Genomic DNA, 27,853 nt, shown 5'->3' with positions numbered 1-27,853 from the left:
CTGCCCAGTACTTCACTTTTCTATTAATGCAATGTGAAGACCGCTTGCATCAGTTCCAACTATACATGTTGCCAGCTTTCAGCTCGCGGTGATAATAATTTCTTCTGTTTTCACAAAACAGATCTCTTGCTTATAACAAGTTTACAACTAACTATGAACTGCTATCTTAGTATCTGTCTGTGGCTGCCCTGTTTATAGTTTCTTCATTGGTCCACCTTATTAGTTAATTTAGCCTCAGGGACTTTCCATGAGAGTGATTGAAGAGCGAAGTAGATAGAGGAGATATTTGGAAAGAAAAAAAGTCAGGGGAGGGAAAACCACTGCAGTCATCTACTGACTAATGCAGTTCCATTTCTTCATGCTCAGTTTGTTGGCTCAACAACGAGGTCTGTTACAGGCTTTCCTGAGATGCAGCCTAGTAAGGCCTTTCCTAATTAGGAATCTCCGTTAGTTCAGGGATATGCTGATTAATCTTTGTGCAGCTCAACAAATGCTAGAGTAATTTAGAGCACATGGTGTGTCTCATGGAAAGAAGGGATCACTGTTTTTTCATCTTCCTAACACTTTGTGAAAGGAATAACAGACGTGTCCACTGCAGAATTAAAGATAAAAGAAAGCAGTATTTTTTTTTATTTCTAGTTGTATGGTGTTTTGCATGCCTGCTGGACCAGGTTCTCTTCTTTTCTGAGTTTGAGCAAATGAGTGTTGTGGGGTCTAATCCTCTAATTTAACTTTGCACAAGCTTTTATACTTTTTGTTCAGAATACCTTTGATTCAAGGGAAGACTCTTGCAAGACCCCATCATTACCAGCTAAATAACTGTTAGCAGTAGATTCACTGGCAGCAGGGAGAGGAGGAGAAAGGAGCAGCCTTAGCTCCAAGGGAGAGCTCTCCTTCCTGCAAGAAGTGCTTTGGCACAAATTCTGCTCCATCCTTATGGAGGCCATGTGCAGCCTGAACTTGAAGGGTGCAATAACCTGGTCTTGGACTTGAATCTTTTGTTCCTGTGTTAAGGAAGAATCCTTTTTAGTGATCAGTAGCAACTGATTCATCCAATCAACAATGAAAAAATGCAATGAATAAGGGCAAAATGTATTGGAAAATATTTATTGAAAGCAAAATGTTGAAATTAATAAGATGGGCTACTTACATGATACCATCCCTGTTAGCAGAACACCTGTAAGCATATTAATATGTGCTAAAGTCTGGAAAGTAACAGTCGAATGACAAGATGTCTTCTCTTATCCAGATTTTGCCACTGAAATGACATCAGCAAATGGGTTTGTTAAAAATAGATCTGTAAAATGCAAATAACTAGGGTTTTAGAAATGTCCATGTTTCACTACATAATTTTAAAAGAAGGTTGTCGCAAAAACCTTACCACCATGTTGCTGGTGTAATTTTTCTGCTGTGAAGATGAAATTTCATGTTATGGGTTGCCAAATCTGGTAGTCCAATAGAGCTCCATGCCTCCAGGTCTCACCAGTAGTAAGGCTGAACATGTATTCCCCACAGGCACACACATAAAAACACTACAACACATACATACAAATACATGTGGCCGACCACACAGATTGACAGAGACAGAATACACAGCACTCACAAACACCACCAATGGCCTTATCCAGGATGAAGGTCTATTACTGGGAAATACGTATATATGTATATATATAGTGTGGATCCCTTTGGAAGCTGGACTTAGACTTGAGTGGTCTATCTATCTAGCAATTGCCCCTGCATCCCAGTCTCTCCTCTGCTGGCACCTGGACATATGAACCTGAGGTTCACAGCCCCACTCTGATTACTGATACTGACCCCAACCCTTGCACACAGTAATGCATGTAAATGCACACACACACTATGGATCCCTCCAGCAAGTGCCCGTAGACAGTCTAGTAGCTGGGTAGTCTAACGTACTTAGTTGACCCAGCTACTGGGTCCTCTTGTCTGCAGCTGCTTTGAGCACAGAGACACACATATATGTAAACAGCTCTCTTGGCTGTCCCACAGACCCCACAGTCTCCCTGGTCCCTCCAGTAGCCACCTCCCCCTGTTGTCTCACTCAGAGAGATGTGCATGTCCAGTGGAGACTTATGGCCCCTTCAATAACCAGCTCCCAGGTTGTTTATCCTTCTCCCCTTCCTTGCATCCCATAATCCTGGGCATTAAGTTCCCTGTTCAATCTGAAAGGTCATCTGGAGACCATCTCCCATTGACTCATGGTGGGTTAATCAACCCATGAAGCTGATGTGATATCTCCTGTGATACAGCCCTGGGAACAGCCAGCTGAAGGAACAGTTTGGTTCTCTCTTGTCCCATTGCTCCTCTCGTCTCTTTTACATCCATGAGTGTGTGGAGATGACTCTTATCATAGAATTTAATGGCTTCCTTATTAGTTTGATGAACTTGTAAGAAAAGTTTTCTAATTTCTACTAAATATTAGTTCAAGTCTAGATGAATATGTCTTGAATTGTGCTTCAAGCATGGGCCATCAGTGATGTTGCAGACCCAGGGTCATGTTTAAAAGGGTGTCACTGTGTATTGACTAGATTCAGAAGAATGGCTGTGCATGGAGGGTCTACCACGATGATCCTGCATTCCAGGGAAATTGATGGAAAGTCATTTGTACATGGGTGGAATATGGATGATGCTTATGACTGTATAGGGCACCAGTACAGAAAAGGCCTTTTGGCATGGTAGGATAGTGTGGGTTTATTTCTCTTATATGGGAAGAGTCAGCACCTGCTCTCCTAACCATTAATGAAAACAGCTGCTGGTTACCAGCTGTATACAGATGCCCGCATTTTAAAATGCTTCTTGTACTCAATGGACCAGAACCTCATATCTTGCTCTTTGTATGTCAGCTTTCATAGGAGCTGAGTAGTGGGGCTACTGAGACCCATCAGTAGAGTAGTGGGGCTTTTTTTGGTTTATGTTGTTTTGGTTTGCTTTGCTTTTTTGGGTTTGTTTGGTTTGTTGGGGTTTTTGTTTTTTGTTTTTTTGGGGGTTTTTTTTGAGAGAGGGATTGTTGAGCTTTTCTCTTTTACTCCCATTTTCAGGAAAAAAATCCTGTTTAAAATTCTCCACCTGTGGCTCCATGTTGGCCAGGTTGTCCTTGACTTGCTTGAAACACTAGAAGGTTCAGAGAAGGCTTTGTGTAAACCTCAAAAGTCTCATAAGTGTCATCTTCCTCTTTTAAGCCCTGAGTAGCCTACTAAAAGGATAATCTTTTTCAAGAGGAGAATCTTCTTCATCTCTCTTCTTCAAGAGATTCTACAAGAGTTTTGGTATATTGAGCATGTCTGAAAGCAGTAAAGAAAAGATCAGAAGCAGTTTTTCTGAGCTGAGGAGGAAATACTGGTGTGTACTTGCAGTGTGAGACCCACAGCCTCACTGCTTGAGATGTGGGATGTAAGTGCCATTTGCTGAAGTTCATCTCAAATGTACTCTGTGTCTACCAGAGGCTTCTCAAGCTGTTTTGTGTCTTATCTATAAACTGAGATATTTGAAGTTCATTTAAACAGCTAGAAAATGGCTGGTTCAACAAGCTTGTGGTATTGTTCTCCTGAAAACCTTCTCCTTGTGCTTCATTCCTTGTTTGGGAACATCTTTCAATTGTTAGAAAATAGTTGACTTGTTTTGTGTGGCACTATCTGACTAGTTTTGACAAATAACTGAAGAATTTCCTGATGAGATATTGTTCTCCCTCATTGCTCTCCCTTTATGCATTTCCATGTGTTGTTTTTCTCTTCAAAGTACTCTTCTAACATATAAATTAAAGTAATCTTGCTTGCTAGGTTTTGTTTTCCAATCTTCCATAAAAGCTTCTAAATTAATTTCTCTTTTCTTGTGTATTTAGATTCTGTTGCAGATTATTAGCTGCTACTTTGACTTTCTCTTCATGCAAAGATAACACAGCCATCCATAATTCAAAACGCAGAGTTAAACTTGAATCACATTCTACCTCCTGCTATAATTCTCTTTCATTCCATTAAGTACATAGTCAAGTAGAAAAGTTCAGAAATAATAGTGCAACTGTAACTCTGCTACTCTGAAATTAAGTATGAAACTCTGGGGTATATCCTTTCTTTGATTCATGTGTATATGTACTCCAAATTAAGGGCTTAGATGTTCAGATCAAAGTCAGAATACACAGTACTTCATCATGCATTTTCCATGTCAAGTGGAAGCTGAGTTTCAGGAATCGGTGGCTAGTAAATTTGACATCTTGTCTGCAAAAACTGTAACCATAAAATAAGCAACCACTTCAGTCAAGTATAGTTCAGGAACATTTCTGATGCTCTTTGAGTAAAATAATAGTGCCCAGAGACATGTATTGGCTAAACTGTGTTTTGGACAAACCATTTTTTCACCAAAGGGAATAAATAGTTGAGAGGCATGAGTCTTTCAGAAGCAATTCCAAATGATCAGTGTTCATAGGAGAGGAAATGAAATACTGTGCAGTTAGGAAGACTGAACCCTGTTGAAGTATTTGAGAAAATTTGAAAGATGGTGTTTATTTTTTCCACGTGCTGTTTTTATTTATTTATAGTTCCTGGAGCTGAGGAACTGCTGAAAATCGACTCACATCTGAAGCACGTTACTTAGTGTGTGACTATCATGAGGCTGCAAGGAGCTCAAATATATTAATTGAAAGTTTCAAAAAGAGGAAGAAAAAGAAAAGCCTGAAAATGTTTGTTTATTTTTAAAATAACAATATTTTTATTCAAACATCATGGCTCAGGAGCACATCAGTGTCTCTGGTTTATCAATATTGTCAGTATTCCCTACTGCCCAAATCCTACTGTATCTCCCAAGAGGTTAACAGAGAATAGTGCTGTTGATTAATTAATAAAATGAACCTTGAAAGTTTTTTTACTAAATTTTATTCCAACACTTAAATTCCCTGAGCATTTTCAAACAGCTTTGTTCTGAGAGACAGAGAGAGGGTAAGGAGTGAATGTGGCACATCTCTTATGGGATCTTGCAATCATTTCCACCACAGGAAAGTTCAGCTAATTGATTGCTCTTAGTCTCTCCCTTCTCCCCTCCAAAAGTATGCAAAATACCTACTTTTGCCTTTGGTGGGCTGAAGAGATTAGATATTTGTGTATAAAATGGGTGGTTTAGATCACTTGAAATATTTGTTCTTTTGGTTAATGGTCTACAGGTGAACTGACAGTTTGTTTCTTTGACAGACACAGACTCTCACACACCTCACCCAAAGTTTTACATTTTGTAAAACTTTCAGATGCTCTCTGTAAATTATGTGAAACATGATGTATATGCTGTCATTGTGCCAAAATACTCATCTTAATTGCTTATTTGTCTTGGCTTGGGATAATTTTCCTGAGTAAACTTCTTTTTTTTGACAACACACTGTTTTCTGTGCTATGAAATCACTTACACATGAGTTGAGTGGTAAGAAATAGCACTAAGTGTTTGTTCAACTAAAGGCATGTGCCAGTCTTAGTTAACCACTCATGATTCAAAATGAACATCGCAACACCAGTAGAGAATTATATTTGCAGATGCAATAGCCCAGAAACCATCCTGTCAGAACAGCACTCACATTTCTATGAGCAGTAGCTGATAATTACCAATTCTACTGATTAAAATGTCTGGTAATTCAGCTAAAGAAGCAGCACATTGTTTTCATTATTAAGTCTAACAAATCTCCATTAGACTTTCAAACCCATTTGTCTCCCATATCACTTTCATTGGTGAATTCTAAATGTTCTGACTCTTACATCTCATCAGTCTTTTAGAAATTTGCCATGCTACGCACATTAAAAGACCATGGCATTACAGAACAGATTCATAGTCTTTCTGCAATAAGTATTAAAATCTGAGGTTTTCATCATTAAATTTTTCCCCTTTTCTTATAAATGGCCTGAAATATCAATATCCCAATTTTCTACCAGAGTATTTAAGGAAGAACTGCACCTATGACATACTAATGAACTGGTCCCTAATTAAAACCAGCCATTAGAGAGAAAGACAATTACATTCACTGAATGAGTATTTTACGTAATCAAATGATACACACCAAGACACTCAAATGCATTTTATTTCATATGATGTTAGAACTGAGCTGAGCTCTTATGGCAGAGCATGCCCATTAATAGGAATTGGGAAATTCTGACCTTTTAACATAGGGTTCCACTACTGAGGAGATGAACAGTTCACAGCAACTTTAGGTTATCTTATTGTTTCAAATATGTATTTGTAGAATGGAGACATGAGTGTTACCCACGTAATTCACAGGGATGCTATGAATGCAATTAGAAGTCACTAATCATTATTGCGTTTGAGACCTATTAATTCTTTAATTCATATCAATGTGATACTCCTCTTTAATAGCATTGAAGATTTCTCCCTTTCCTGTATAAAGATGACTGAAGGAGACTTGCTTTTGCAGGGAGATCATGTGTTTTATTTTTTAAAGCTCAGTATATTTGTGCTATATCTCCTGTCTCCTGCAGTAGAGGAAGGAACCACTGTACACAGAAATGGAGGGACAAAGCAAGCAGTGGGTTTACACAGGCATCTTTTCTTCTGATGCCAAGTCCACTAGCACCCCTGATGATATTGTACAAATGAACTACTCGCAGGCTGTCACAGGTTGCCTCCGTGGGCAGTGTGATGTGGAAAGGCAGGAGGGGATGGAGCAGGTTCCCCATGTGCCTCTTCTTGAGGACATGCTGTTAGTAAGCTGAACTTGAACAGCTGGTCTTGAACAGCAAGAAAAAAGAAGGTTATGGCCTCAGATGAAAAATTAGTTTCTGAAACATTTATGGACAGTGCAGATAAATGTGGGGAAGAGCCAGTGAGGGATGATAACTCCCCTGAAAAGAAATGGGTCTGTTGTTCTGGGAGAGGTGACAACAATGATGATTTAATAGACGAGATTAGTGCTAATGAATTGTGAGCAGTTTGGTTTTATTTTAACCAAGGGATTGATTCTCTGAGTTGCCACTGTCCCTGAAACTGGGTGTTCTCAACTGGAGTGGGAGCTGGTTGGAAAATGACATTGGTTTGAAATTGCTTGAATTTGTGCTTTTTAAAGTTTGGAACTAATCTAAAAGTGACCAGTGTGCTGATTTAACAAGACCAAATATACACATCAGCAGGTCTGACAAATGTATGAGCAGATCATCAATGCAAAGAATTTGCTACACAGAATTTAGTTATGCTGCTGATGTGGAAAATGGCTGCGGACTTGTAGAAAGTCCTGAAAATGTAACTTTTTCGGTTGTCAAAATGTTGATCTGGAAATACTTAGGTAGAGGTGTCCACTGGCCTTTTTGTGTTCTCTCTGATGAAACTCTGATGCTTCAAAGGGCTTCCTTCCTACCGTTTAAATATTCATTTCATACACAATTTATGCCATTGGCATGTAGACCAAACTTCAGTACTGCTGGTACCTTGATGGCCTCATGCTGCTATCAGCTGATTGTGCAGTTTTTACCCTTTTAACATTTCACTAATTGCTGATGCTCTTCTGTTTCCTTTCTCATTCCCACTGGACCATCCTTTTGAGAACTGGTGCATCAGCAGTGCCAATAACAAAGCAAGCTATTTATAATGGCAAAGAAAGAAACAAATGGTTCATCATTCCTTATAGGTCTTTAAATAGATCTTTTAAAGGTACTTTTTTTTCTTCCATAGTAATTGCTTTGCTTGTTTTATCGAGTTCTGTGGAGTTTTTTGTGGTGGGTGTGAATATACTGCATATTTTTATTATTAATTATTTTTCTTCCATATTGTGACAGAAGCCTTGAAGCTGTGAGATAAGACAATTTACAGTCTGGCATCTGGGAAGATAATTGTATTAGCTCACTTTTATTCTTAATATTACTCCCTTGATGATTCATTTCAGGTGATTTTTTATCTCATGCTCTCCCATTATCTTTCTGAGCACAGACCATCATCACATATGCCTCATTATAAATGTCACATTACAGATGTTATCACTTCTGAGTTTTTGTGATTAAATAGCGATTTTCTTTCCTCATTTTATAAGTAAGAAAATGTCAGTCAGTTATACTCAAAAAGTAGTGGGCTTCTTTTTGAAAGACTTGCCTCCCAGCAGGTGAGAAGACTTGCTTTAAAGATTCTGGTTTGGATCTGCTTTTCTATATGAACTAATAGTTAAGTCACTGTTCAGTGATTAAGTCAGAGATGGTTCACAGAAAAGCATTTTGAGTGGACATGATTTGGTGCATAGCCAAAGGGAGATGCTTTAGCATTGAGTAGCACGATATAAATCTCTACAAGCTGAGCCCTGGGGTGGGGATCTTGGGACCTGTGTTAATGCCAGCGGGGAAAGGAAGGACTCTGCAGGCTGGGTGTGTAAGATCAGCTGGGTAGCATCACAGCCCAGACTGCTCTCCTGTATGTTGGCAACTGAAATATTTTTCTTCAGAAGTAAACCAAGGATCACCTGGTATTTTCTAATAACAGTGGTGCTTGTGCCATTTGTTCTCTCCCTTCTATGTAATAAGCTGGTAGGTAAAGCCAAGGAAATTTCAGATTGGTTTCCTCATAAATATCCATTTGAAACAGAGTGTTCCATCTCAAACCAGTGCTGACTGATTACTCCTCCACTGGGAAGCTGGACTGCAAAAATCTCTGACCTGGGGATCTGCCCAGGCATAGCAGAAGAGCTGTGCTCATGTTAAAATGTGATGCTTTGACAAAAAGCAGAGCAGTGACAGAAGGCCAGCATTTGCCTTGCCCATGGTTACAAAGCCACCTCTTCTTTTCTTCCTTTTAATTTCTATTTTGTAGAGCAGCCACACCTACAGCTTGCATTAAAATTTACTTTCCTGAGGCAGAAGCAGAAACCAGAATGGTAGGCTGATGGTCTCAATAGGATGTGCAGAATGCTCTGCACTCATCACTTCCTCCTCACTAAAAGTCTGTGAGGCTGCTGAATATTGTCATCATTATGGAAGAGAGGAGAGATGACAGGGAGATTTATCCCACTTGTCTAGTGTTCAGGGGAGTATATAGATGACTCCATAATTACAGAGATGGATGAATCTATAGATATAACCAATTTCCTGATTATTTAAAGATCTGGCCTAAGAATTACAGAAAAATGTGAGACTAACAAAGAAATTAAGATTTTATCCTTGCCAGTCTTGTATTTAGTACCCAGCTTAATTCTCAGAATTTCAGCTTTCTTGACTGCTTCCACTGTGTTTCTGAATTTGTACTCAAGACCATAGTTAACACATGCATTCACAAAGGATGATTTCTGCAGCTATTTGCCTCCTTTGGTCAGAGGATAAATTTACAGCTTCAGTCTACATATTTGTATGCTAAAAGTATATTTCTGCTCTTGTTTGCTATAGTGTGTAAATTGCCGTTAGCCTCTGTTAGGAGTTTTGGTTAATGTGTACAACAAAACAGTGTTTCTTTATTGGTACCAGTCCCAACCCAAAATGTTTTTCAGTCTCATACTAGCTTATTAAAGGAATATACTGTTTCCATTGTCCTGTCCCATTTAGCTACAGCTGCCAGCCTTAGCACCAAGAGTCAGATCCACTACAATTATTACTTCAAATTAAGACAAATACAACTGGGGGCACAGCTTATAATGATTTTCTCTTTGTGTGCAGTAAGATGAATTTGCTGTTATTGGAGCTGGCTGAAATTTTTCCAGGAAAATGAGGAAAACCTCAATTAAAGTGAATCAAATGTTCTGAAGACACATATCAATTAAGACAAAATTTTTTGGAAGTCTGTCCCCTTGTCGTCTTGCCTGGAGGACCATTAGACAGCCAGACACTAGACTCCTTTGCTAGTGGGTTGTGAAGAAAAAAGAGCTGCCAGGATGGCTTTCTGTCTCCTTCCCCCATATGCAGACTGCTGGGTTGCCTGAGCAAGAAGATCTGCACCTGCCTAGGTGTCCAGCCTGCCCAGCTATGAAGCTGTCACATCAGCAGGCTGATGCCACTCCTGCATCCTATGGGAACAGGCTCCATAGCAGCATGGAAGCTCAGAAGCTCCTGTTGCAAGTTTTCTTCAGGAAATATCCAAATGTAATACTTAGGTTACTATATCACCAGAAACCCTTTCCACCTCTCCCCTTGTATTCTGACTTAATAATAATAATACTAACAACAACAACAACTATTATTGTTGTTGTTGTTATTATTATTTCAAGTGATAAAACTCTTGTACTCTGGCTGTGGTAGTATTTCTATCAGCTTTTGTAGTGCTTGGGCACAGGATTAAAAGAAAAAAAGGATAAACCCGTGGGATTTCCAAGAATGTGTTTAGCATCAGTGAACCAAATTTTGAAGCACTGTTGCTTAAATTTCCTTTCCCCTTCTATTTTCTGTATAAACAAACAGGTTGAGAGAGATTCAGGGTAAGATCAAGCCATACGTGTGCTGAGGTCAGGAAAGGAAGCACCACTCGATCATGTCCTACCAAGCCAGTAGAAGAAGGAACTGTTTGGCCATTAGCTCATCAATATAGAGAAGGAACTGTAGCCCTTCAGTTGTAGATTTGGGCATTCACAACAAGTGCATCCAACTTATTCCTTGTCTCATCTTCTTGACCTTGACACAACCTATCTCTGACAGGAAGCCTGTAGTGGTGCAGGACATGCTGCCAGAGAAGTCTTCCTGACAAGCACCAGTAAATCCATTGATAGCTACTGGATACAATTAATATCTGCTGTATTTTGTTGCATTCTTAATACATAAATAGTGATTCAAAAAACCCTACATGTGGAAGCTGGGAAGTAGTCCATGAGAGGAAGTATGTTGCTTTCAGTATTACTCCTTCATATCTGCTCCTGTTTGCATCAGGAGACAAGACGCCTCATGACATAGGCTCTGGGTGCAGTATTAAAGTTAATGATCCCTCCTTAGTGCAATGTTGCTTTCAAAGGTGATCTTCTTTGCTGTCACTGGGGTCTCTCCCTTGTTCCTGACAGTTTGACATGCTTCTTTTCTCTGCAACTCTGTTACACTAAGCAATGTTACCACAAATAACATCCCTCTGCCATGTTAAAATTAAAAAAAAAATAAGTGTAAACATTGAAGGCTTGACAGACAATTTTGCAGAATAAGTTTAAATGTCTGGGGTGAGATAGAATGATGGTAGTTGACAGCTGAAGTTCCTTCTTTGTGATTGCTCTGAATCAACTTAATAAACTCAACTGTAAACTAGGAAGGCAAGAGTTATCTCAGTTTTATAACAAATCTTAACATTTATTGTGACTATAATTGCAATTGGGAAAACAAGATGCTGGATCTAAGAGTGGCAATAAGATTTGATTATTCATATTCTGAAATAAAATTCTGCCATGACAAAATTACTGCTCTTTGATGGCAGTTACAATGAATAAAGAGCAGTGAATCATTGACAGTAGTTCCCAGAAAATTTAAACAAAGAGAAAACAGGCAGAATTAGAGTTTGTTATTGTTTTCACATGATGAAATCATAAAATTTCATTCTTGGGCAGAGATGCCCAAGAATCACATCCTCTCTGGCAGGTGTATTTGTGCCAGGTGCTCTGTGTGGAGAACAATGTGAGGAAGACCTAACCTAGCAGTGACTGTTGTTCTCATGGATGTTCTTCTAAGACTTGGACTGCCATACAGTGCACTGGCTTACTCAGAGATTTGGCTAATCCATGGCACTAAACTTGGATAAAGTAATGCAATAAAAGGGGTTTTTCCTTTTTTCCTTTAGAGATATAGTCTTCCCCAGGACCTAAGGGCTTTATCAGACCTCTCCTGTTTCTGCTGACAGCATGGAATAACTTTCTTAACATAGTGCATTTCAGAAAACAAAAAGACCCAAAAGATCTACCAAGGCAAGATGTTCCACTTCACACATTAAGAAGAGGGGACATGAACATGTGGCATATATACAAAACACAAATGGAAGCCCCTCAGTTCCTATGGCAATGAGTATGACACAAGAACTGCCATGAAACAGAACACTAAGAATCTTGGGTTTTGGTTATCTGACTGTTTGTATTCAAATTAATTTAGTTTAAAAGGCTGCCAGCTGATAAATAACCATAGATATGTCCTAGCCTGCATCCTTACAGTCATGTGAGGCAATGCAGTTTACTTTGTGCCCAGCTGTGTGTCTGATCACTACAGTATGTGTGCCAATTCAATTGTTTATCATTATATGGAACTAAGATGTGTTAAACAGAGGAGATTTTTGAGCCGCTTTTCTTCCTTTAGGTTTCACTGATATGCTGGTATTAATGCAGAAACAGCAACAGAAAAAGGTTTTTTTTTAAAAAAAGCACAGAAAAAGCACCTATGGTTATTTAATTTTACTTATATTTATAACTGCCTTAAAGAATCTCCTCCTTACTTCAGGATCCTTAACCTAAAGGGCTCATCACTCTTTCCATGTCTCCTTGTAGTAGATCTTGTTCTTGTTAAATAAGATGTCATTTACATAAAACTGAACATTAACGAAAAGCTTCTTCAGAAGGGGTTGAGGAATGGAGACAGAAAATTAGGGAAGTTTTCATTATTTGCCTTTTTCCTGGATTATGCATCATAACATATTGCATTTGCAACTTAATACCTTTCTCTCTTTTTAATGTGAATAGATGAAGGTCTGTTTTCCTAGAGCTAAATGTAAACTCAATTAAGTGATCAGAAGCAAAATATGTACCACAGTTAAAGGAAGCACTTGTAAGACCAGCATGTCAGAAATACTATCTTATGCCTTTGCTGATCAAACAAAAAATGTTCATTGTCAGTCATATTTATCAATCTTTCTGTAGCACTCAAAATGTAGATGTGAATGTGACAAGCTGATTATATTAGGGACTTCCCAAAACAGAAAAGACTGGCTGTAGAGGACTTGAATTCTTCCCAGCTGACTTCAGACATCAGCCTTGTCCCCTTGGTCTACCTCTGTAATCAGTAGGAAGACGATGGCATCTCTAGAGAGTAGTTAGCACACCTATGATCAGGACTGTCTGCTTACTACACGGTGATCCTCGAGAAACTACTCTTCTAACATGAAGCACATTAATAATGTGACTAAAGGTAGTCTAGGCAAAACTAGGCCTAAGAAACTCGAATTCTAGTAAATTGTTGAGTTCTTGCCCAGTTAGATTTATGAATAATATTTTAGAAAGCAAACCAAACCTTCTTTATTTCTATGTTTTCCAAGGTTTCTCTTAGATTTGGTGTATGGGTGAGAAACAACAGTAAAAAGAAAAGGTTGTTTCATATATGCTTATGCTGCCTGGGGAATCACTGAAAGCACACTGCTAGCTTACATTCCTTCCAGAAGAATTTATTGTAAGGAAATTTTTGTAGGGAAAAAATTAGCTTTAAATTGAAAATGAAAACTGCTTTCTGTCCCCAGTTAAAATGACAGAGAGACAATAAGCTTGATTTGCTCTGTACTACATCCTTCACATTACTATTCAGATTTTTGCTTCATCTTTTGGGCCTGGAAAGCCTGCAAAATAACTTGTATGCCAATTAAGAAGGTAAGCCTGAAATGAGCTAGTAAAGATTCAACAGAATGAGCAGTGTTTTGATCCAACTTGTTTAATTTATTTGAACATTTTAGAAATGTTCACAATCAAAAAATGGAGTATATCGTACTAAGAGGAATGTCTGGTTTCCCTGAAAATGTTAGTAGGCATCTACATGTGATTGAAAGCATTATGCTTCATCACCACATTTTTAAATTAACTGGTCTATTTACAGAAAATAGGAGGAGCTGCTTGGGTGAAACCTTTTGAGTGGCTGGTTTTATTCACCAGGGATAGTATCGGAGTAGAGGAGATTCTGCAGGGAACTGGCTGAAAAGTGTTTGGGCATTTCTAACTAAAACAAAAGAAGATGAACCATTAATTGCAGTCACAGAGAGAGGTTTAATCCACAGCAAAGTCAGGCAGAGGGAAAGATGTTTTTGGAAATCTGCCCAATTCCAGTGAGACAACTAGCTACAGAAGGTGTACATGAGCAAGGTAAACTTGACCTGCTTTTTCTAGATCACACACAAGGAAAAATGGTTTTGTGCAGCTCAGAGGAAAACCTGGTTGATGCCTAAATAAACAAAAAAGAAAACCGCTATTTTAAGCCTCTTAACCCATGCAGAGTGCTTCATGCACACAAATACTTGTACACAGCCACTGCAGTGTCTAAGGTTATATACAGCAAAGATTTATGCCTATTCTTAACTCCAAAATGTGTTCATTTGGTTTTCATTCAGTGAAGTTTTTCATGTGCTGAAGGTTAAATTTTGTTATGATTGAAGCTTAATGGTGAATGCTGCAACTTTGATGTTTCCTTGTTTCATGAACCTGAAAAAAGACTCTTATAAAATTGTCTCTAAAACAGAACAGATGTTTGACGTTAAAATAGAGAGGGTTTGGAAATCATTTGTTGTAATCTATAATAAGTTTCACTGCTGAACTTTGGATTTCACCAAAGTCCAGACCTGCAACAGCCTTTTGCCAACAGCTGCTGTTGCCCCAGCAAAACCTTATTGTTAAGTACTATGAAACTAGTCTTTGAAATCCTAGTTGAAGGTCTAGTTGAAATCCTTGCTTAGTAATTAGTGCTTATCTCTATTTAGAAATGTTGGTAGCTACTTTTTTTTTTTTTTTTTTTTTTAAAAAATCTTCCACTAATAAAGTATTGTCAACCTCAAATAACGAGGTTGTGAGAAAGAGGGAAGGGAAACGGGAAACTTTCCATGAGACAAACATCTGCTCAAACTCTGTTCTTCAACACTCCTTTTATTGTATATAGCCCCAGTTTAGAGACACAATCAGTTAGCTGCTGTAATGGAAAGATCACAGAATCACAGAATTTTTTAACTTGGAAGTGATCTCTTGAGTGCATCTAATCCAAACCTCCAGCTCAAGTAGGGTCACCTAAAGCAGGTTGTCCAGATGGGATTTTAGTAGCTCCCCAAATGAAGACTCTACAGCGTCTCTGGACAACCTGTTCCAAAGGTTGATAACCTTCACAGTGAAGAAGAATTTCCTTGTGTTCAGATGGAATTAATGTGCTTTAATTTGTGCCCATTGCCTCTTGTCCTGTTACTGGGCACCACTGAGAAGAGTCTGTCTCCTTCTTCATTTCTGCCTGTCAGGTATTTATACAGATGAGATGCCCCCTGAGCCTTCTCTTCTCCAGCCTAAACAGTCCCACCTATCCCAGCCTCTTCTCATATGAAAAATGCTGCAGTCCTTTAATCATCTTTGTGACCCTGCACTGGACTCTTTCTTGTACTGGGAAGCTCAGAACTAGATACAGCACCTCAGATATGGCCTCACCAGTACTGAGAAGAGAGGAAGGATCACCTCACTTGACTTGTTGGCAACACTCCTCCTAATGCAGCTTAGGATACTGTTGGCCTACTTTCCTGCAAGGGAACATTGCTGGATTTTGGCCAACTTGGTGTTCATCAGGAGCCCAAGATCCTTTTCTGCAAAGCTGCTTTCCAGTCAGTCAGCCCCAGCATGTACTAGTGCATGGGGTTGTTCCTCCTCAGGTGCCACATTTCACCTTGTTGAACTTCAGAAAATTCCCCTTCGTAAATCTGTGTTGACTTCTCCCAACTACATTCTTGTCCTTTATGTGTTTGGAAATAATTTCCAGGATTAGCTGCTTCATCACCTTCCTAGGGACTGAGGTGAGGCTGACCAGCCTGGAGTTCCCCAGATCTTCTTTCTTACCCTTCTTGAGGATGGGAATGACATTTGCTTTTCTTCAGTCTTCAACCACCTCTCCCAACTGCCATGACCTTCCAAAGATATTTGGCATTAGCCTTGAAATTATATCAGCCAGCTCCATCAGCATTCATGGGTGCAATACATCAGGCCCCATGGATTAATGTATGTCCAGTTTGTTTAAGTACTTCCTCCTCCTCCTAGGGTCTTTCTTGCTCCAGGTTTTCCTTGCCCTTCACATCTCTTGCCAGACTCAACTTCAGGTCAGCCTTGGCTTCCGTAACTCTATCCCTGCAAGATCAGACAGAACTCTGTGTTTCTCCTGGGTCACCCGCCCCCACTTCCAACTCTTGTACACTCCTTTTTCCTGTTTGAGTTCAGTTAGGATGTCCTTGTTCATCCATGCTGGCTTCCTACTGCCTTTTCTTGATTGTCTAATCATCAGAATGGATAATAATTTACAAATATATTGAGCTTTGCAAGTTGAACACTGAGCTCTGGATTTGAATCTCAAATTCGGTCCATGTTTTCAGTCCATTATCCCCAATGAGCTTTTTCCTTGTCCACATCTTTCCCAAGAACTTACTTTTTTTCTTGCTGAGCTGTTTCCTGTATTCGTAGTGGGACACTTGTTTGTGTGAACAGATTCCCTGGGTTATTCACATATGCTGTCTGTTGCTTGCTTTAATTGGATGTGTTTGAGACAAGCAGGGGACAAGAGAGACTAGTTGGCACTATACAAATAATTGCTACTGCTGTAGTGCCACGTGCATATGAAGTGATATAAATTGGCAGTAATAATAACACAAAATGATAATGAAGAACTTGGCGAACATTTGCCAAGTCACAGCACAACTCCAACACAGCTGAATGGATTTTAGAGACTGCATTCAGATGAGAATATCAGCAAATCCCAAGTGCCTTCTATATATGCTCTTATTCACTCAACCAGAATAGAGCTCTCATGTGTAATTGTGATGTACCTGCTGTAAAGAAGGCTATACATAGAACAGGAGATTGTGGAGGCTTCTCTTTAATCCCTTCAACAAAATATATATGAAAGATGAAACACTTGGAAAAAAAATTGATGAAGAATAAAGCTGATTTTGGACTCAGAGAGTAAAACTGAGTGAACTTGGTGAAAGCTGCCGTGCTTTTTGTGATAGCAGAACAATTAAAATGAGCTTTGATGATATTGCATCCAAGTCTGCTAAAAATCCTAAACAAATAGACTGAGACATGAGCCTATTTTGTGTTCATTTGCAAGTCTTAATTTATCATTAGTCTAATAATATTTGAGAAAACACAGACTTTATCGTGAGACTGTGCCATTAAGCCTACAAGTATACAAGTAAATGAGCCAGAAAAATAATTAATTTTCTCCTGAAAAACAAATTATCAGAAAGCACTTTTCAAGATGGACCACTTGGAAAAATCACTTAATATATGGGAATAAAAATGTTGTCAGAGTCATAGTAATTACTAGCAGTGTGGCTGTGTGGTAGTTTTTCTACTTTCAATCATTTATAGTGCACCAAAAATTCATCCTATTTGTCTGAAATTTTCCAGGCCTCACACAAATGTTTATGAAGGTTTGAACTAATGTCACTCATTGTCTCAAAAATGACCTCCTGCAGTGGTCTTTCTTGGAATAATTTCATCCAACCCTGTCTACAAGATTTGGAGAAGTATCGTTGCTCCTGGGTTAGAGAGCAGAGCTGGAACATGACACTGCCAAGCTGAGGAAGTAAACTAATTGCAGTCTTCCACTACACAAGGGTGTGGTGGTGAGGACATAAAGATCATAATATCTATAGATGGAGAAAAACTCTTTTTAGAAAGAGTGCAGCAAGAGAAATCCTAACTGGATATAAGCAAAAAGTCTCTTCAAAACTCAATGAGTGACTGGAACACACTTCTTGGAAAGGCTGTGGAATTTCCATCCTTAGAGATTTTCAAAACTGCCCTGGACAAGGCCCTGGGCAACCTGACCTAAGTTTGAAATTAACCCTGTTTTGAGCAGGAGGTTGGACTTGTTGGCCTCCAGAGAGCCCTTCCATCCAAAATTATTCTATACATATGTCAATATTCAGTGAACACTACTTAATCACCATGTAAAAGATGTGTATCTCACATGACTATGGGCTGTATGTAAACCCTGGCTCTAAGCTCTTCACCCCCAGTCTAGAGGAACAGAAAACAGTCTAAACAGATAGAACTCCTTCTAATTTAGTAGATGACCACCTACATTTAACCACATGGTTTCTTTACCATACCATAGAAGACACCATGATTAAGGACAAGCAAAATATCCACGGTTATTACCATAACCCACATCTCAAATGACCTCATCCTTTGCTAGCATGTGCAAAACAGAGGCAGAAATAAAGAACTTCCTGTAGATGGAGCAAAGCGTTGCTTGATTAGAGCCAGATGAATGAGTAAAAGAGAAACTGCTCTAAGGCAAACCATCTCAAATGATCAGGACTTACAAAGAACTTCAACAGTTCAAAACAGCATTGATCAATAACCCGTAGTTTACACATGTAACAATACATTAATGAGGTTTATTTTCTTAGTTGAAAGCAAAGTGCATACTAATGCAACAAACAGTAGTTATATGCTTTGCATTTTGCTTTTATATTAGTTCATTACCATTCTTTGCTGCCTGCCCATTGCATGGTGTAGCTCATGATCAGCTGAGCCAAATGCTGTGGCAGTGCACATGGGAATGATGAGCAGTTTTTTCTCAGTTCAGAGAGGGTTTGTGGCCTTCTCTCCTCAGTCTCCTGGAGGGAGAAAAATACTTTTCCTCCATGTGCACTTGAATACTAAACTGTGTCTAGTTGCTAACCCTTAGCTGGTTGGGAGTTAATACTAATTGGTGTTGAATATATGAATATATACTATGCTAATAAGTCTGTAACATGTCTCTTACTACCTTTGTTAGGACAGAAATTCTTGTCATCTTTCAACTTCATTTCAGGCTATTTTTTATTTAGTCACTTTTCTTAGCTGTCCTGTTTGGTCACATCAGGACTAAATAGAATCTGAAAAGGTATTTCAAATAAGCATAAACAACTTAATTCTTTATAGAAGAGTTTTCCTGTTCTCAAAAGTTTTCTTACATAACCTTATAAAGAAATAAAGGAAATAAAGGAAGTAATTGTCCTTTGTTCTTAACAGCATTTGGAGAAATTATTATTGTCTTTCTGAGTTTGGAAATAAACATATTTCCATTTCTTTGCAACAATAGATTTCTCTTAAATATTTTTCAAGCACAAATTGCAAATTCCAGTAACTAGTGTTTATCCATTTTCCAAAAGGACAAAAGAAATCTGTAGAAATGTAAGCAAAACAGACATTATGAAGGAATATTTCCAACATTCCTTCATAATACTTGCATTTTTGTATTTACAAAGTTCATAAATCTTGGAGGTTTATCTTTTGTGGCTTGTCCTTGGCTGGCAGAACACACAAACTTTACATTACTTTGATTAGCTTGAACATCTCATTTTATGAAATACATAATTCAAAGATAAGTATTTGCTATTCCCAGTCACAGTGGGTATAATAGTTTTCAGCATAGATTTTCATCATAGACAGGTTTGTAACGATTTGATGAATGAACAAAGTTGCTTTTTTTGGCACCAATACTATACTATAACCTATACCTATACCAGCCTACACTATACCTGTATTATATTCCACCATACCTATACTGGGGAGTTTTGGATCTATAATTTTCTTCTGTACATAGCTGTTCAGTGTACAGTTCTTTGGCAAATGCCAAATGTATTCAAGTCTTTAAGCGATATGTTATTTTTCAATACAGTCTTGGATGAAGCTATTGCTGCTTAACAATGGATGAAGAGTATTCTGCAACATAGTTACACAAATTGGACTATTAAAAAAACAAAACAGGGCAAGCATGTCAAGAAATAGTGACACCAGGATCAGTAATTATGCCCTCTACTTGCATAAGGACATTGTGACAGAATCTTCTTAACTGCAGGATAATGCATTACCTGTACATGATGATGATGTAAGTTGCCTACAACCTCATAAATTCATTGGTAATATCTTTGAATTTTAAATACTGTATTCTATGCTATTTTTTAATGTCATACAGGTTTTATTTTCCTTTAACAATCAAACATTTCTATATGGTATGGTCTATAGCATATAAGCGTTAATAGTTTTGTTAGCTTTTAATGTACTTTCTTACCAATTCCAAGCAGAAAGTTCCTTAGATTTAGAGGCTAAAGCAGTGAATTTTTACTAATTGTGTAATTGTTTTTTTACTATATGTTCAAGCAAAGCCTGTTTATATTTGTCTGCTACCTAATGCATATTGCTTGTCATAAGTTACATAGAGACTACGAATTTATCTCTTTTTATTTTGTTCAGTTGTTTGCTTCTTTCAGGTAAATAGGTGTAATAAGGCTGTATGCTGTACTGTATGTTTTATTTTATAAAGGAAAGATAAAATCCTGATTTTCTATCTCAGCAAAATATAAACCCCTTTGTATATAAACTCTGCTTGTACAAACTACAGGTCAGTTAGATATGGGTTCCTAGTTATTTGGAATATTAATCTTAGTAAATGTTATTATATTATCAGCACGTAGGTACCTGGTGACCTCTTTATGCTATGTGTCATGTAGAGAGTGCAGAAGAGTTCTCTCTGGCTCCAAAAGCTTTGAGGACAAGCAGAAGAACTGAGAAAGCTCCTGGAGCAGTGCTTGCCTTAGAAGGGTGAGAGGGCAGTGCATCTGGGCAGCCACATCCCCATTTCAGCCTGCCTCACCTGCAGCTGCATTTGCTGTGCCTTGTCTAGTCTTGTGAGTGTGCTGCCCTGACCATTTCACCACATATTTCCTAGGGAGACTCTATTAGCATTTTTCATTGTTCTCTATCCAGAGGCAGTTTTGATGCATTCTTATTTCGTGCAAGCCTTAAGAGCTCTGCAGAAACCAGTCTTGTCTCAGTATGCTCATGACATTCACTGGGCATCTTTATTATGCAAATACAGCTGCAGCATTGATTTCCTCTGTTTAGTAATGTAGCAAGATGACTCCTTCAAATTAGGAGTCATGTAGAACTATACATAATGTAAAAACAAATTCAGTAACTCTTTTGCTGGCAAAATTCGTTTCATATCTGTGAAAGCCAAGCAGAATCAGCTGTGGTAACATTATGCTTCATATTGGTTTTGAGCAGAAAGCAGGTCTTCATTCAAAAGCTTGTCCTTAAGTAAAAGTCCCAATTTTCAGCTTTGCTGTACCTTCCAAAAAGGGTTCCCCAAACTTTAGGATGCAGAGCTTTTTGGCATAGTTTCCTAGGAGATTTGTATAGCATTGGCAGTCTACTGCTTCTGGAAATTTTGTTGTGAGGTAAAGATTCTAGGAGATCTGGAAATCCCTGGGAACATCAGAGCTTAAAGCCCTTAGATCCTGGTTTGGGGTAAGGGCTCCGGCATTTGAATTCCTTTGTGAACTTTAAAGTCCACTTTTCAACAGTCTTTCCTACAGAGTGGAAATTCAATCTCCATCTGAAAATAATTCAGACTCCATCTGAATACTCAGGACTGCAGCACCAGTGAATTGCTGTAAGTGGAGTTCAGTCTTCCCAGGGAAGCCGGGACAGTCACACAACGCTGCACAGGGGCGCTAGCTTGGGTTCAGGCAGCCCAGCTATAACTAGACCAGCCTCATGCTTTGTCAGAGGTAGTAAATTCTGCTTTCACAAGAGGGGCAACGCTGAGGTGCCACAACTAACCTTTCATCTCAGTGAGGTGGTTTCTTTAGACCTAGCTCAGGCATCTCCATGAGATTGCAGTAGGCAGCCCAGATGCAACCACAGGATTTCTCTGAAGGAGACCAGTCTGACCAGTTAATGATGGTCAAGCCATTACCTGCCTGCTCTCTCTTGGACAAGCTGAACTGGCTTATGGAAGTTTTTCCTGTTGGGATCTGCCTGTGTTTGAAAGGTTCCTCAAGGCTTTGCTAATCCAGGCCAACACTGAGCAGCTCTGCAACAGGAATTGAGAAGGGCTCACAGAGGGAACACACAAGGCACTGAGATGCAGGGCAGGTTCTTCCCAAGCCCTTGGCGTTCCTTGTTTTGACTGCAAAGTTAACAACCAAGGTACTGTTACAGCTCTCTGCTTTGCGCTGTTCTGGGACATCTACATCTACACTGGGAAAATCTACAGTCACTAGGGGCTTCATGTCACTAAAATATTACCTCCTCCTTTTAATACTACCAGGGGAAAACTGGAAAATGATCCTTCATTAAATTTGTAATTAGGAGCTACCAAGACTTAATAATTTATCATATTCAGGACAGAGCAGAGGTGTTATCTGAATGTCTGAACTGTGCTTATCTTGCTTTAACTGATTACCTCAGATTTATGAAGTTTGGTTTGGGCTTAATGATGAAATTTTTGTAATGTGTTTTTACTCTTAAAGTCATATATAAAATATCCATCGTGATGTCCTTTACCCCAGGTAATATGTATGAAACAAGAACTCTGGGTACTGGGTACCTCATCTGGCAGGATTTCAACAAAAAATTACCCTAGCTAACTAAGATGAAGGAATGCAGAGGGAGAAAATGATCTTAATAATTCATCTGTAACTGCTTTTGTGAAGAGACGGAGATAAAAACAATAAATACAAATATGATATAAATACAAAAAATAGATATTATTAAAACAAATATACAGATATAAATATGGAAACAGATATAACTTGTTCAGAAACTGCTTTGTTTAAATTTGTTTCCATGGAGGATTTTGTTCAATGGTAGTTTATCTTCCAGTCTGAAGATAATCAAAAATCCAATTTGCTATTGCTAGGGGCATTATTATTTTATCTTAATTTGGAGAAAGCTGATTCTAATGCATTAAAACTTTTCTTCAAGCAAGAGAAAGCAGAGACTATCTCTGTAATTAGAACAGCTTTCCTACGACTGGTTCATGACACTACTTAAGAAACAAACAAACAACAGAAACAAAGACAAAAATTTACTCCAAGTCATTTACTCTTTAATCTCAAGGAGGATTAAAATTTTGTCTTTACAGTAATTTAGTAATGTATTATTAGTATTCAATATCAGTCGCAATGCTATAATTCATTCAGCAGGTATTTCTCAGTTACCCGGTTAACATAAAAATCCCAAACAATCTCTGATTTTACTTCAAAAACCAATCAGTCCTTTTGTATGTCATTTGCATTTGAGCAGATAAGACGCTTACAAAAGTAAAATTACAGTGCTTACTCAAAAAACTAATCTCCACTGGGCTGATTTGCCACCAGTCCCTCCCCAACCTGCACCAATATTTTCAAAGATTAATTTTTCTCATGGCAAATAATTCACTTGCTGTCAATTTCAATTCTTAGACCAATAAATCAAAACCACTTATTTCTTGAAATATTGAAAAACCAAGAAGCTAAAAGGGAATACTTCATGTCTTGTGTAAAGAAAAAACATTGCATTTGTGTAAGGGAGAGAGACAGATGACTAGATTGTTTGTGTCCATGACAAACCAAACCGGTCAGGAGCTGGTACACCAAGTCTTGTGAGTCCTTAATGCAGAGCAGGAGCAACACTGTTCGGTACCCAGCTGCACAGCAGGACCTGGAGCAACTCCTGCTTGGCATTCAGTAGCATAGAAATGTATAGCTGCAGGAGCTACTTAGTGGAGTGGCTATCAGCTCCAGACACCTTCTGCTCTTTGCCATATCCAAGCTCTCCTATAGGTTGTAGACACATAATTTCACTGAGATGAACTCATTTAGCCTCCAGAAATTCTCTTGGAATGATCTTGCAGTACCTTTAATTTCACTGTGGTCTGATCCAGATAGTCAGAGAAATGTCATCTACACAGGTTTGACCCATCTGGATCAACTGTGCAGGGAAAACTCCATTATCCATTGCTGTGTACATATGATTAGCATAATGATGCGTGTCAGGTGCAATATAATTTAGAGTGGGTGAAAAAGTCTGCTGATATACTGAACATACCAATCCACAGTATCTGTTCTTTCAAACTGGGCCTATACAGCTTATATATTAACTGCACTAGTATATATAACACTTCTGACAGGATCAGCAGAGTTACCATATATATATCAGTACAAATGAAAGAAAAATCTGGCTCCAAGTGAAAGAGGAGAACATCAGAAAGGATATATAGAGCTCCTCAAGAGCTGTGTCTCTGTGTCCATCATTCTAGCTTCAACATCTAAATAAAACTGTCCTGTGCTCCATTCAGAGGTCATGACAGACCACAGAATCATAGAATCATAGAATACCAGGTTGGAAGGGACCTGAAGGATCATCTGGCCCAACCTTTCTTGGCAAAAGCATGGTCTAGAGAAGATGGCCCAGCAACATGCCCAGCCAAATCTTAAAAGTGTGTGATGCAGGAAGGCTGATGAGTGCAAACATTAGCCGTACTTCTGAATCTCTTCAGGTTTGATTTTGGGGTTTTTTTGTCTGTTTGGGTTCAAAACTAGAGGTACAGTCACCTCTGGAGGCCTTGTAGCTGTTTGTAGGGATTGTACTTACTTTGATATGTTTATCTGAGAGCCAAGGTGTAGTAGCAGGAGACCAATCATTCACTAACAAGTCCGACAGGTTGCTGGACAAAACTTGTCTCTTGTCATCGCAGCCTGGATTCCCAGAGATGTCAAACAGAGTCCTTGAAAGTCCTGGAGCAGTGAATGGGTGGAGATTAGTCGAGTCCTGAGGGAAAGTTTTATATATCTCTACAGTGTTCTTTGCTCCTCCCCGAGTGTCTGCTTTCTGGTGACTCCCAAGTTAGTTAAATGTCTAGTCTGACCTAGTGTGGTTGCTCTCACATTGTTATGGAGTTTGATCAGAGCTAACATGCAACCCTCCGCACCTGACTGTAGACATGCTCTTCTATGTAGAGAGTATTATTTCCTGACATATGAAATGGAATAGAGTACCAGCTCTTTCTGGTTCAACTTTTTGATCTCTCTTTGAAATCATTAACAATTCACAGATGCACCAAAAGCTTTCCTGGAAGATGACAGAGGACCACCACTCCTCACTCAGAAAGAACAGGAAAACAGAGTGCATCAGCAGAAACACATGCTTGGAGTGAAAACCCAGTTCCATCAGGTGTTAGCATTCATGAATGAGAACAAGATTTCACATTTATTTCTGGATTGTTCTAATGGGTTTTTTATCTAGACTAAACATTCATGGGTACACTTTGAAATACACTCATCATTTTCCCAGAAATGGGAATAGTCATTGGATTTAAAAGCAAGTTCACAGCAGTCACTCTTTACTCTGCCTTCATCCTCTGCCTCATGGCGGCTGAATCACTGAAGAAATTACTCAAGACATTTTTCTTCGCAAGACCAGAGTTGCACCAGAAACATTTTTGCTGATCTGTAATCATATGATTCTAGAAACCAGAAGAGCTCTCTATTCCTGGAGTAGACACAGTATTTCACTTAGGCATTTGAGTTTTCAATTTGTAACTTTTTGGATTTTTTTTTTTTTAATCTAGAAAGAAACCAGACAAAATCTACACTTTACTCAAACAGTAACTGAAGGAAAATATCCCTCTCATTACATCTGCTCAATGCTACAATTACTTCATTTAAAATAACAGCAGTGTCAAAAAAGAAAATATCTTAAACATAACTGCGTATTTAAGCTTTCCTTTTGCAATTGCTCCAGGCTTAGTAATGCGCAACATCAGAGTAATTTGAATGTAATTGAAGCATTTTGGTTTTTTAACGTGTGTTATGGAATTCTGAGTCTCTGGAGGTGAGCAGACACCATGTGCCACCTACTTTACTATTTTGCTTCAGAGATTGGACTTATTGAGAAGTAAGCTTAATGCAAATAAAATGGCTTTCCCCTCCTGGCATTTGGCAGGCATACAGAAATGCAAGAGTAGAGTACCTAGAGATACTCACTTCTCAGGCTATGTTCAGAAAGAATCGAAGGCATTTAAATACAAAACGAACCATCTGTGACAACCCCTAAGCAGTGCTGCATTTCAGAAAGTGCAAGCCTGGGAATGAAAGTGAACCCGTATGTAACTGTCAATTAAAATAATCTAATATAGACTTTTCTGACTTTGGTGGGAGGGTAGGCACAGATTTTCTGGAAGTCCACTCTTTTTCATTTTCTTAGCATATATTTTACAGTTCAGGAGGTCTGAATCACATCTGTAGCCAACATATATTACACTCCTCATGGGAGAAAAGGTGAAGGAAGAAGCACTATCATTGTGGATCACCTCTCAGCAGTTCATATCCACAACTGGTGTAAGCTAATATAACTTTACATCAAAACTAATTCTAAAACAGTTTCTAAGAGAAGAGTGACTTTAGAAATAAGGTATTTACCATTCCCCATTTGGGAAATCTACAATATTGTATCTTAGACAGTTGCATTCAGAAATGAAAACCAGAGAGTTTCTGTCAGTTTACTCAGATCAGGAATAAACAGAGCAATGGCAGCATAACCAAGGTAAGTAGAAACACATGGAAATTCCTGCTTGCCCAGGCAGTATATATACACTATACATTGGCTGGCTACACCTTTGGATTTACAAGTTTTAAATCAGATCAGAATTTGGTCCTCAGAGTATTCAACAGGCAGTTCTGGGAAAGGATCCAGAAGAATTCAGTCAGTAACCATGAAGACTGTCATTTTATAAGATATAAGTTGCAGACTGAAAAAAATATGTATTGTTAGGCAGTAAAATTACAGTTTTATTTCTTACTGAATTTCAAACTACACTACAAGCTGTAGAAAATACTCAGCTAATAGAACATTGTGTGTATTTATTGAATCTGGAAAATACCCCCAGGACAGCAGCTCTCAATCCTGCCAGGATAATTTCCATAGGCACTGAGCTACAGTTGTATGTGTGTGAATACCAAGTGTGTTTCAAGGTCTTCCATTTTATTGCTGCTATTTAGTAAGCCATTTTGTCAACTGAATGTTATGGTTAAAAATGTAAAAACCCGAAAGGTATTCTAAATACTGTTTTATCAACATTCAGGTGTTAATCTATGGTTAAAACAGGATAGTAGTATGGCAGCAGTTCAAGCTCTGCTTGCCTTGAAAGCAGAAAGTCCCACCACAATCAAAGTCTGGTTGCAGGATAAGACCACAGCAGTGAGAAATCAGTGAATGCCTTTTGAGCAAATCATGGATTTACCATGAACAGGTCTGCTTAACTGAGAGCTACCCCAGGGCATGGCTGTGGCTGCGTCACTGCCCCTGAGATCTCAGCTGTAACTCTTTCTTCCAGGTATTCCTTTCAAGATGAAGAAGACATGTTCATGGTGGTTGATCTCTTACTCGGAGGCGATCTGCGTTACCATCTGCAGCAGAACGTGCACTTTAACGAAGGAACTGTTAAGCTGTACATTTGTGAGCTGGCACTTTCCTTGGATTATTTGCAGAGATACCACATCATTCACAGGTGAGTGTATTTCATTTGAGGGACAGGCTGCTTGCTTTTGGCAAAGCAGAGGAATTTTATCACATATCTGATTACATGACTGTTTTTTCAAAACCTCTGAAAAGTTTTCATTGTTATCCAAGGGTGGAATTTGGATCTGAAAAGGTTTTTTAAATTGTTTTCTTTCTGCCCTCAGCCATTCAGTAGCCCCATATCCTTCTCATACTACCTTTTTCTTGTTCTGATCTCATACAATGATGTATGTTTTTCACTCTGGTCTTTAAACACTAAATATAACCCACAACAGCATCCTGGCTGATTTTAATTTATTTCTAGTTCTCCAGTGCCTCAGTGTTCCTGAACACAAAAATGTTGTAAACCAGTAGAACAACTTCACACAACATCAGGGAAAGGTCACAAAACCAAAGGCTGAGGATAAAGAACAATTTATTTACTTGCAGAATCTGCATGAAGGTCAGAAGGAGGAAAAGAGGTGGGGAAATGAAAGAAATCGTAGAAATAAATTGGAACAGTGATAGATGGTGCATCCTTTTTGCACTTCTTAGATTACAACAACCTGTTATTTTTACTGCCTTACAGCTGGCAATCATAGTATTCATGTCAAAAAATGTGTCAAGCACCAAGGTCTGTTTTCCTTAAACAATTTGGTGTTTAACTGAAGC

The 27,853-nt window shown here is 38.6% G+C and overlaps 1 protein-coding gene across 1 annotated transcript in view; it reads left to right on the top strand.

The window, feature by feature from the left end:
- Positions 1-27,853, top strand: part of STK32B (serine/threonine kinase 32B) — a 182,871-nt gene that overhangs the window by 69,736 nt on the left and 85,282 nt on the right. The window contains exon 4 of the mRNA XM_074821356.1: positions 27,018-27,191. Within this exon, the coding sequence (XP_074677457.1) occupies positions 27,018-27,191 (174 nt within the window). The remainder of the gene's footprint in view (positions 1-27,017; positions 27,192-27,853) is intronic.

This window comes from Strix aluco, chromosome 4 (genome assembly GCF_031877795.1).
Source record: "Strix aluco isolate bStrAlu1 chromosome 4, bStrAlu1.hap1, whole genome shotgun sequence".
Lineage (NCBI taxonomy): Eukaryota > Metazoa > Chordata > Aves > Strigiformes > Strigidae > Strix > Strix aluco.
The sequence above is the reverse complement of the archived record's forward strand: the minus strand, read 5'-3'. Positions and strand labels throughout refer to the sequence as shown.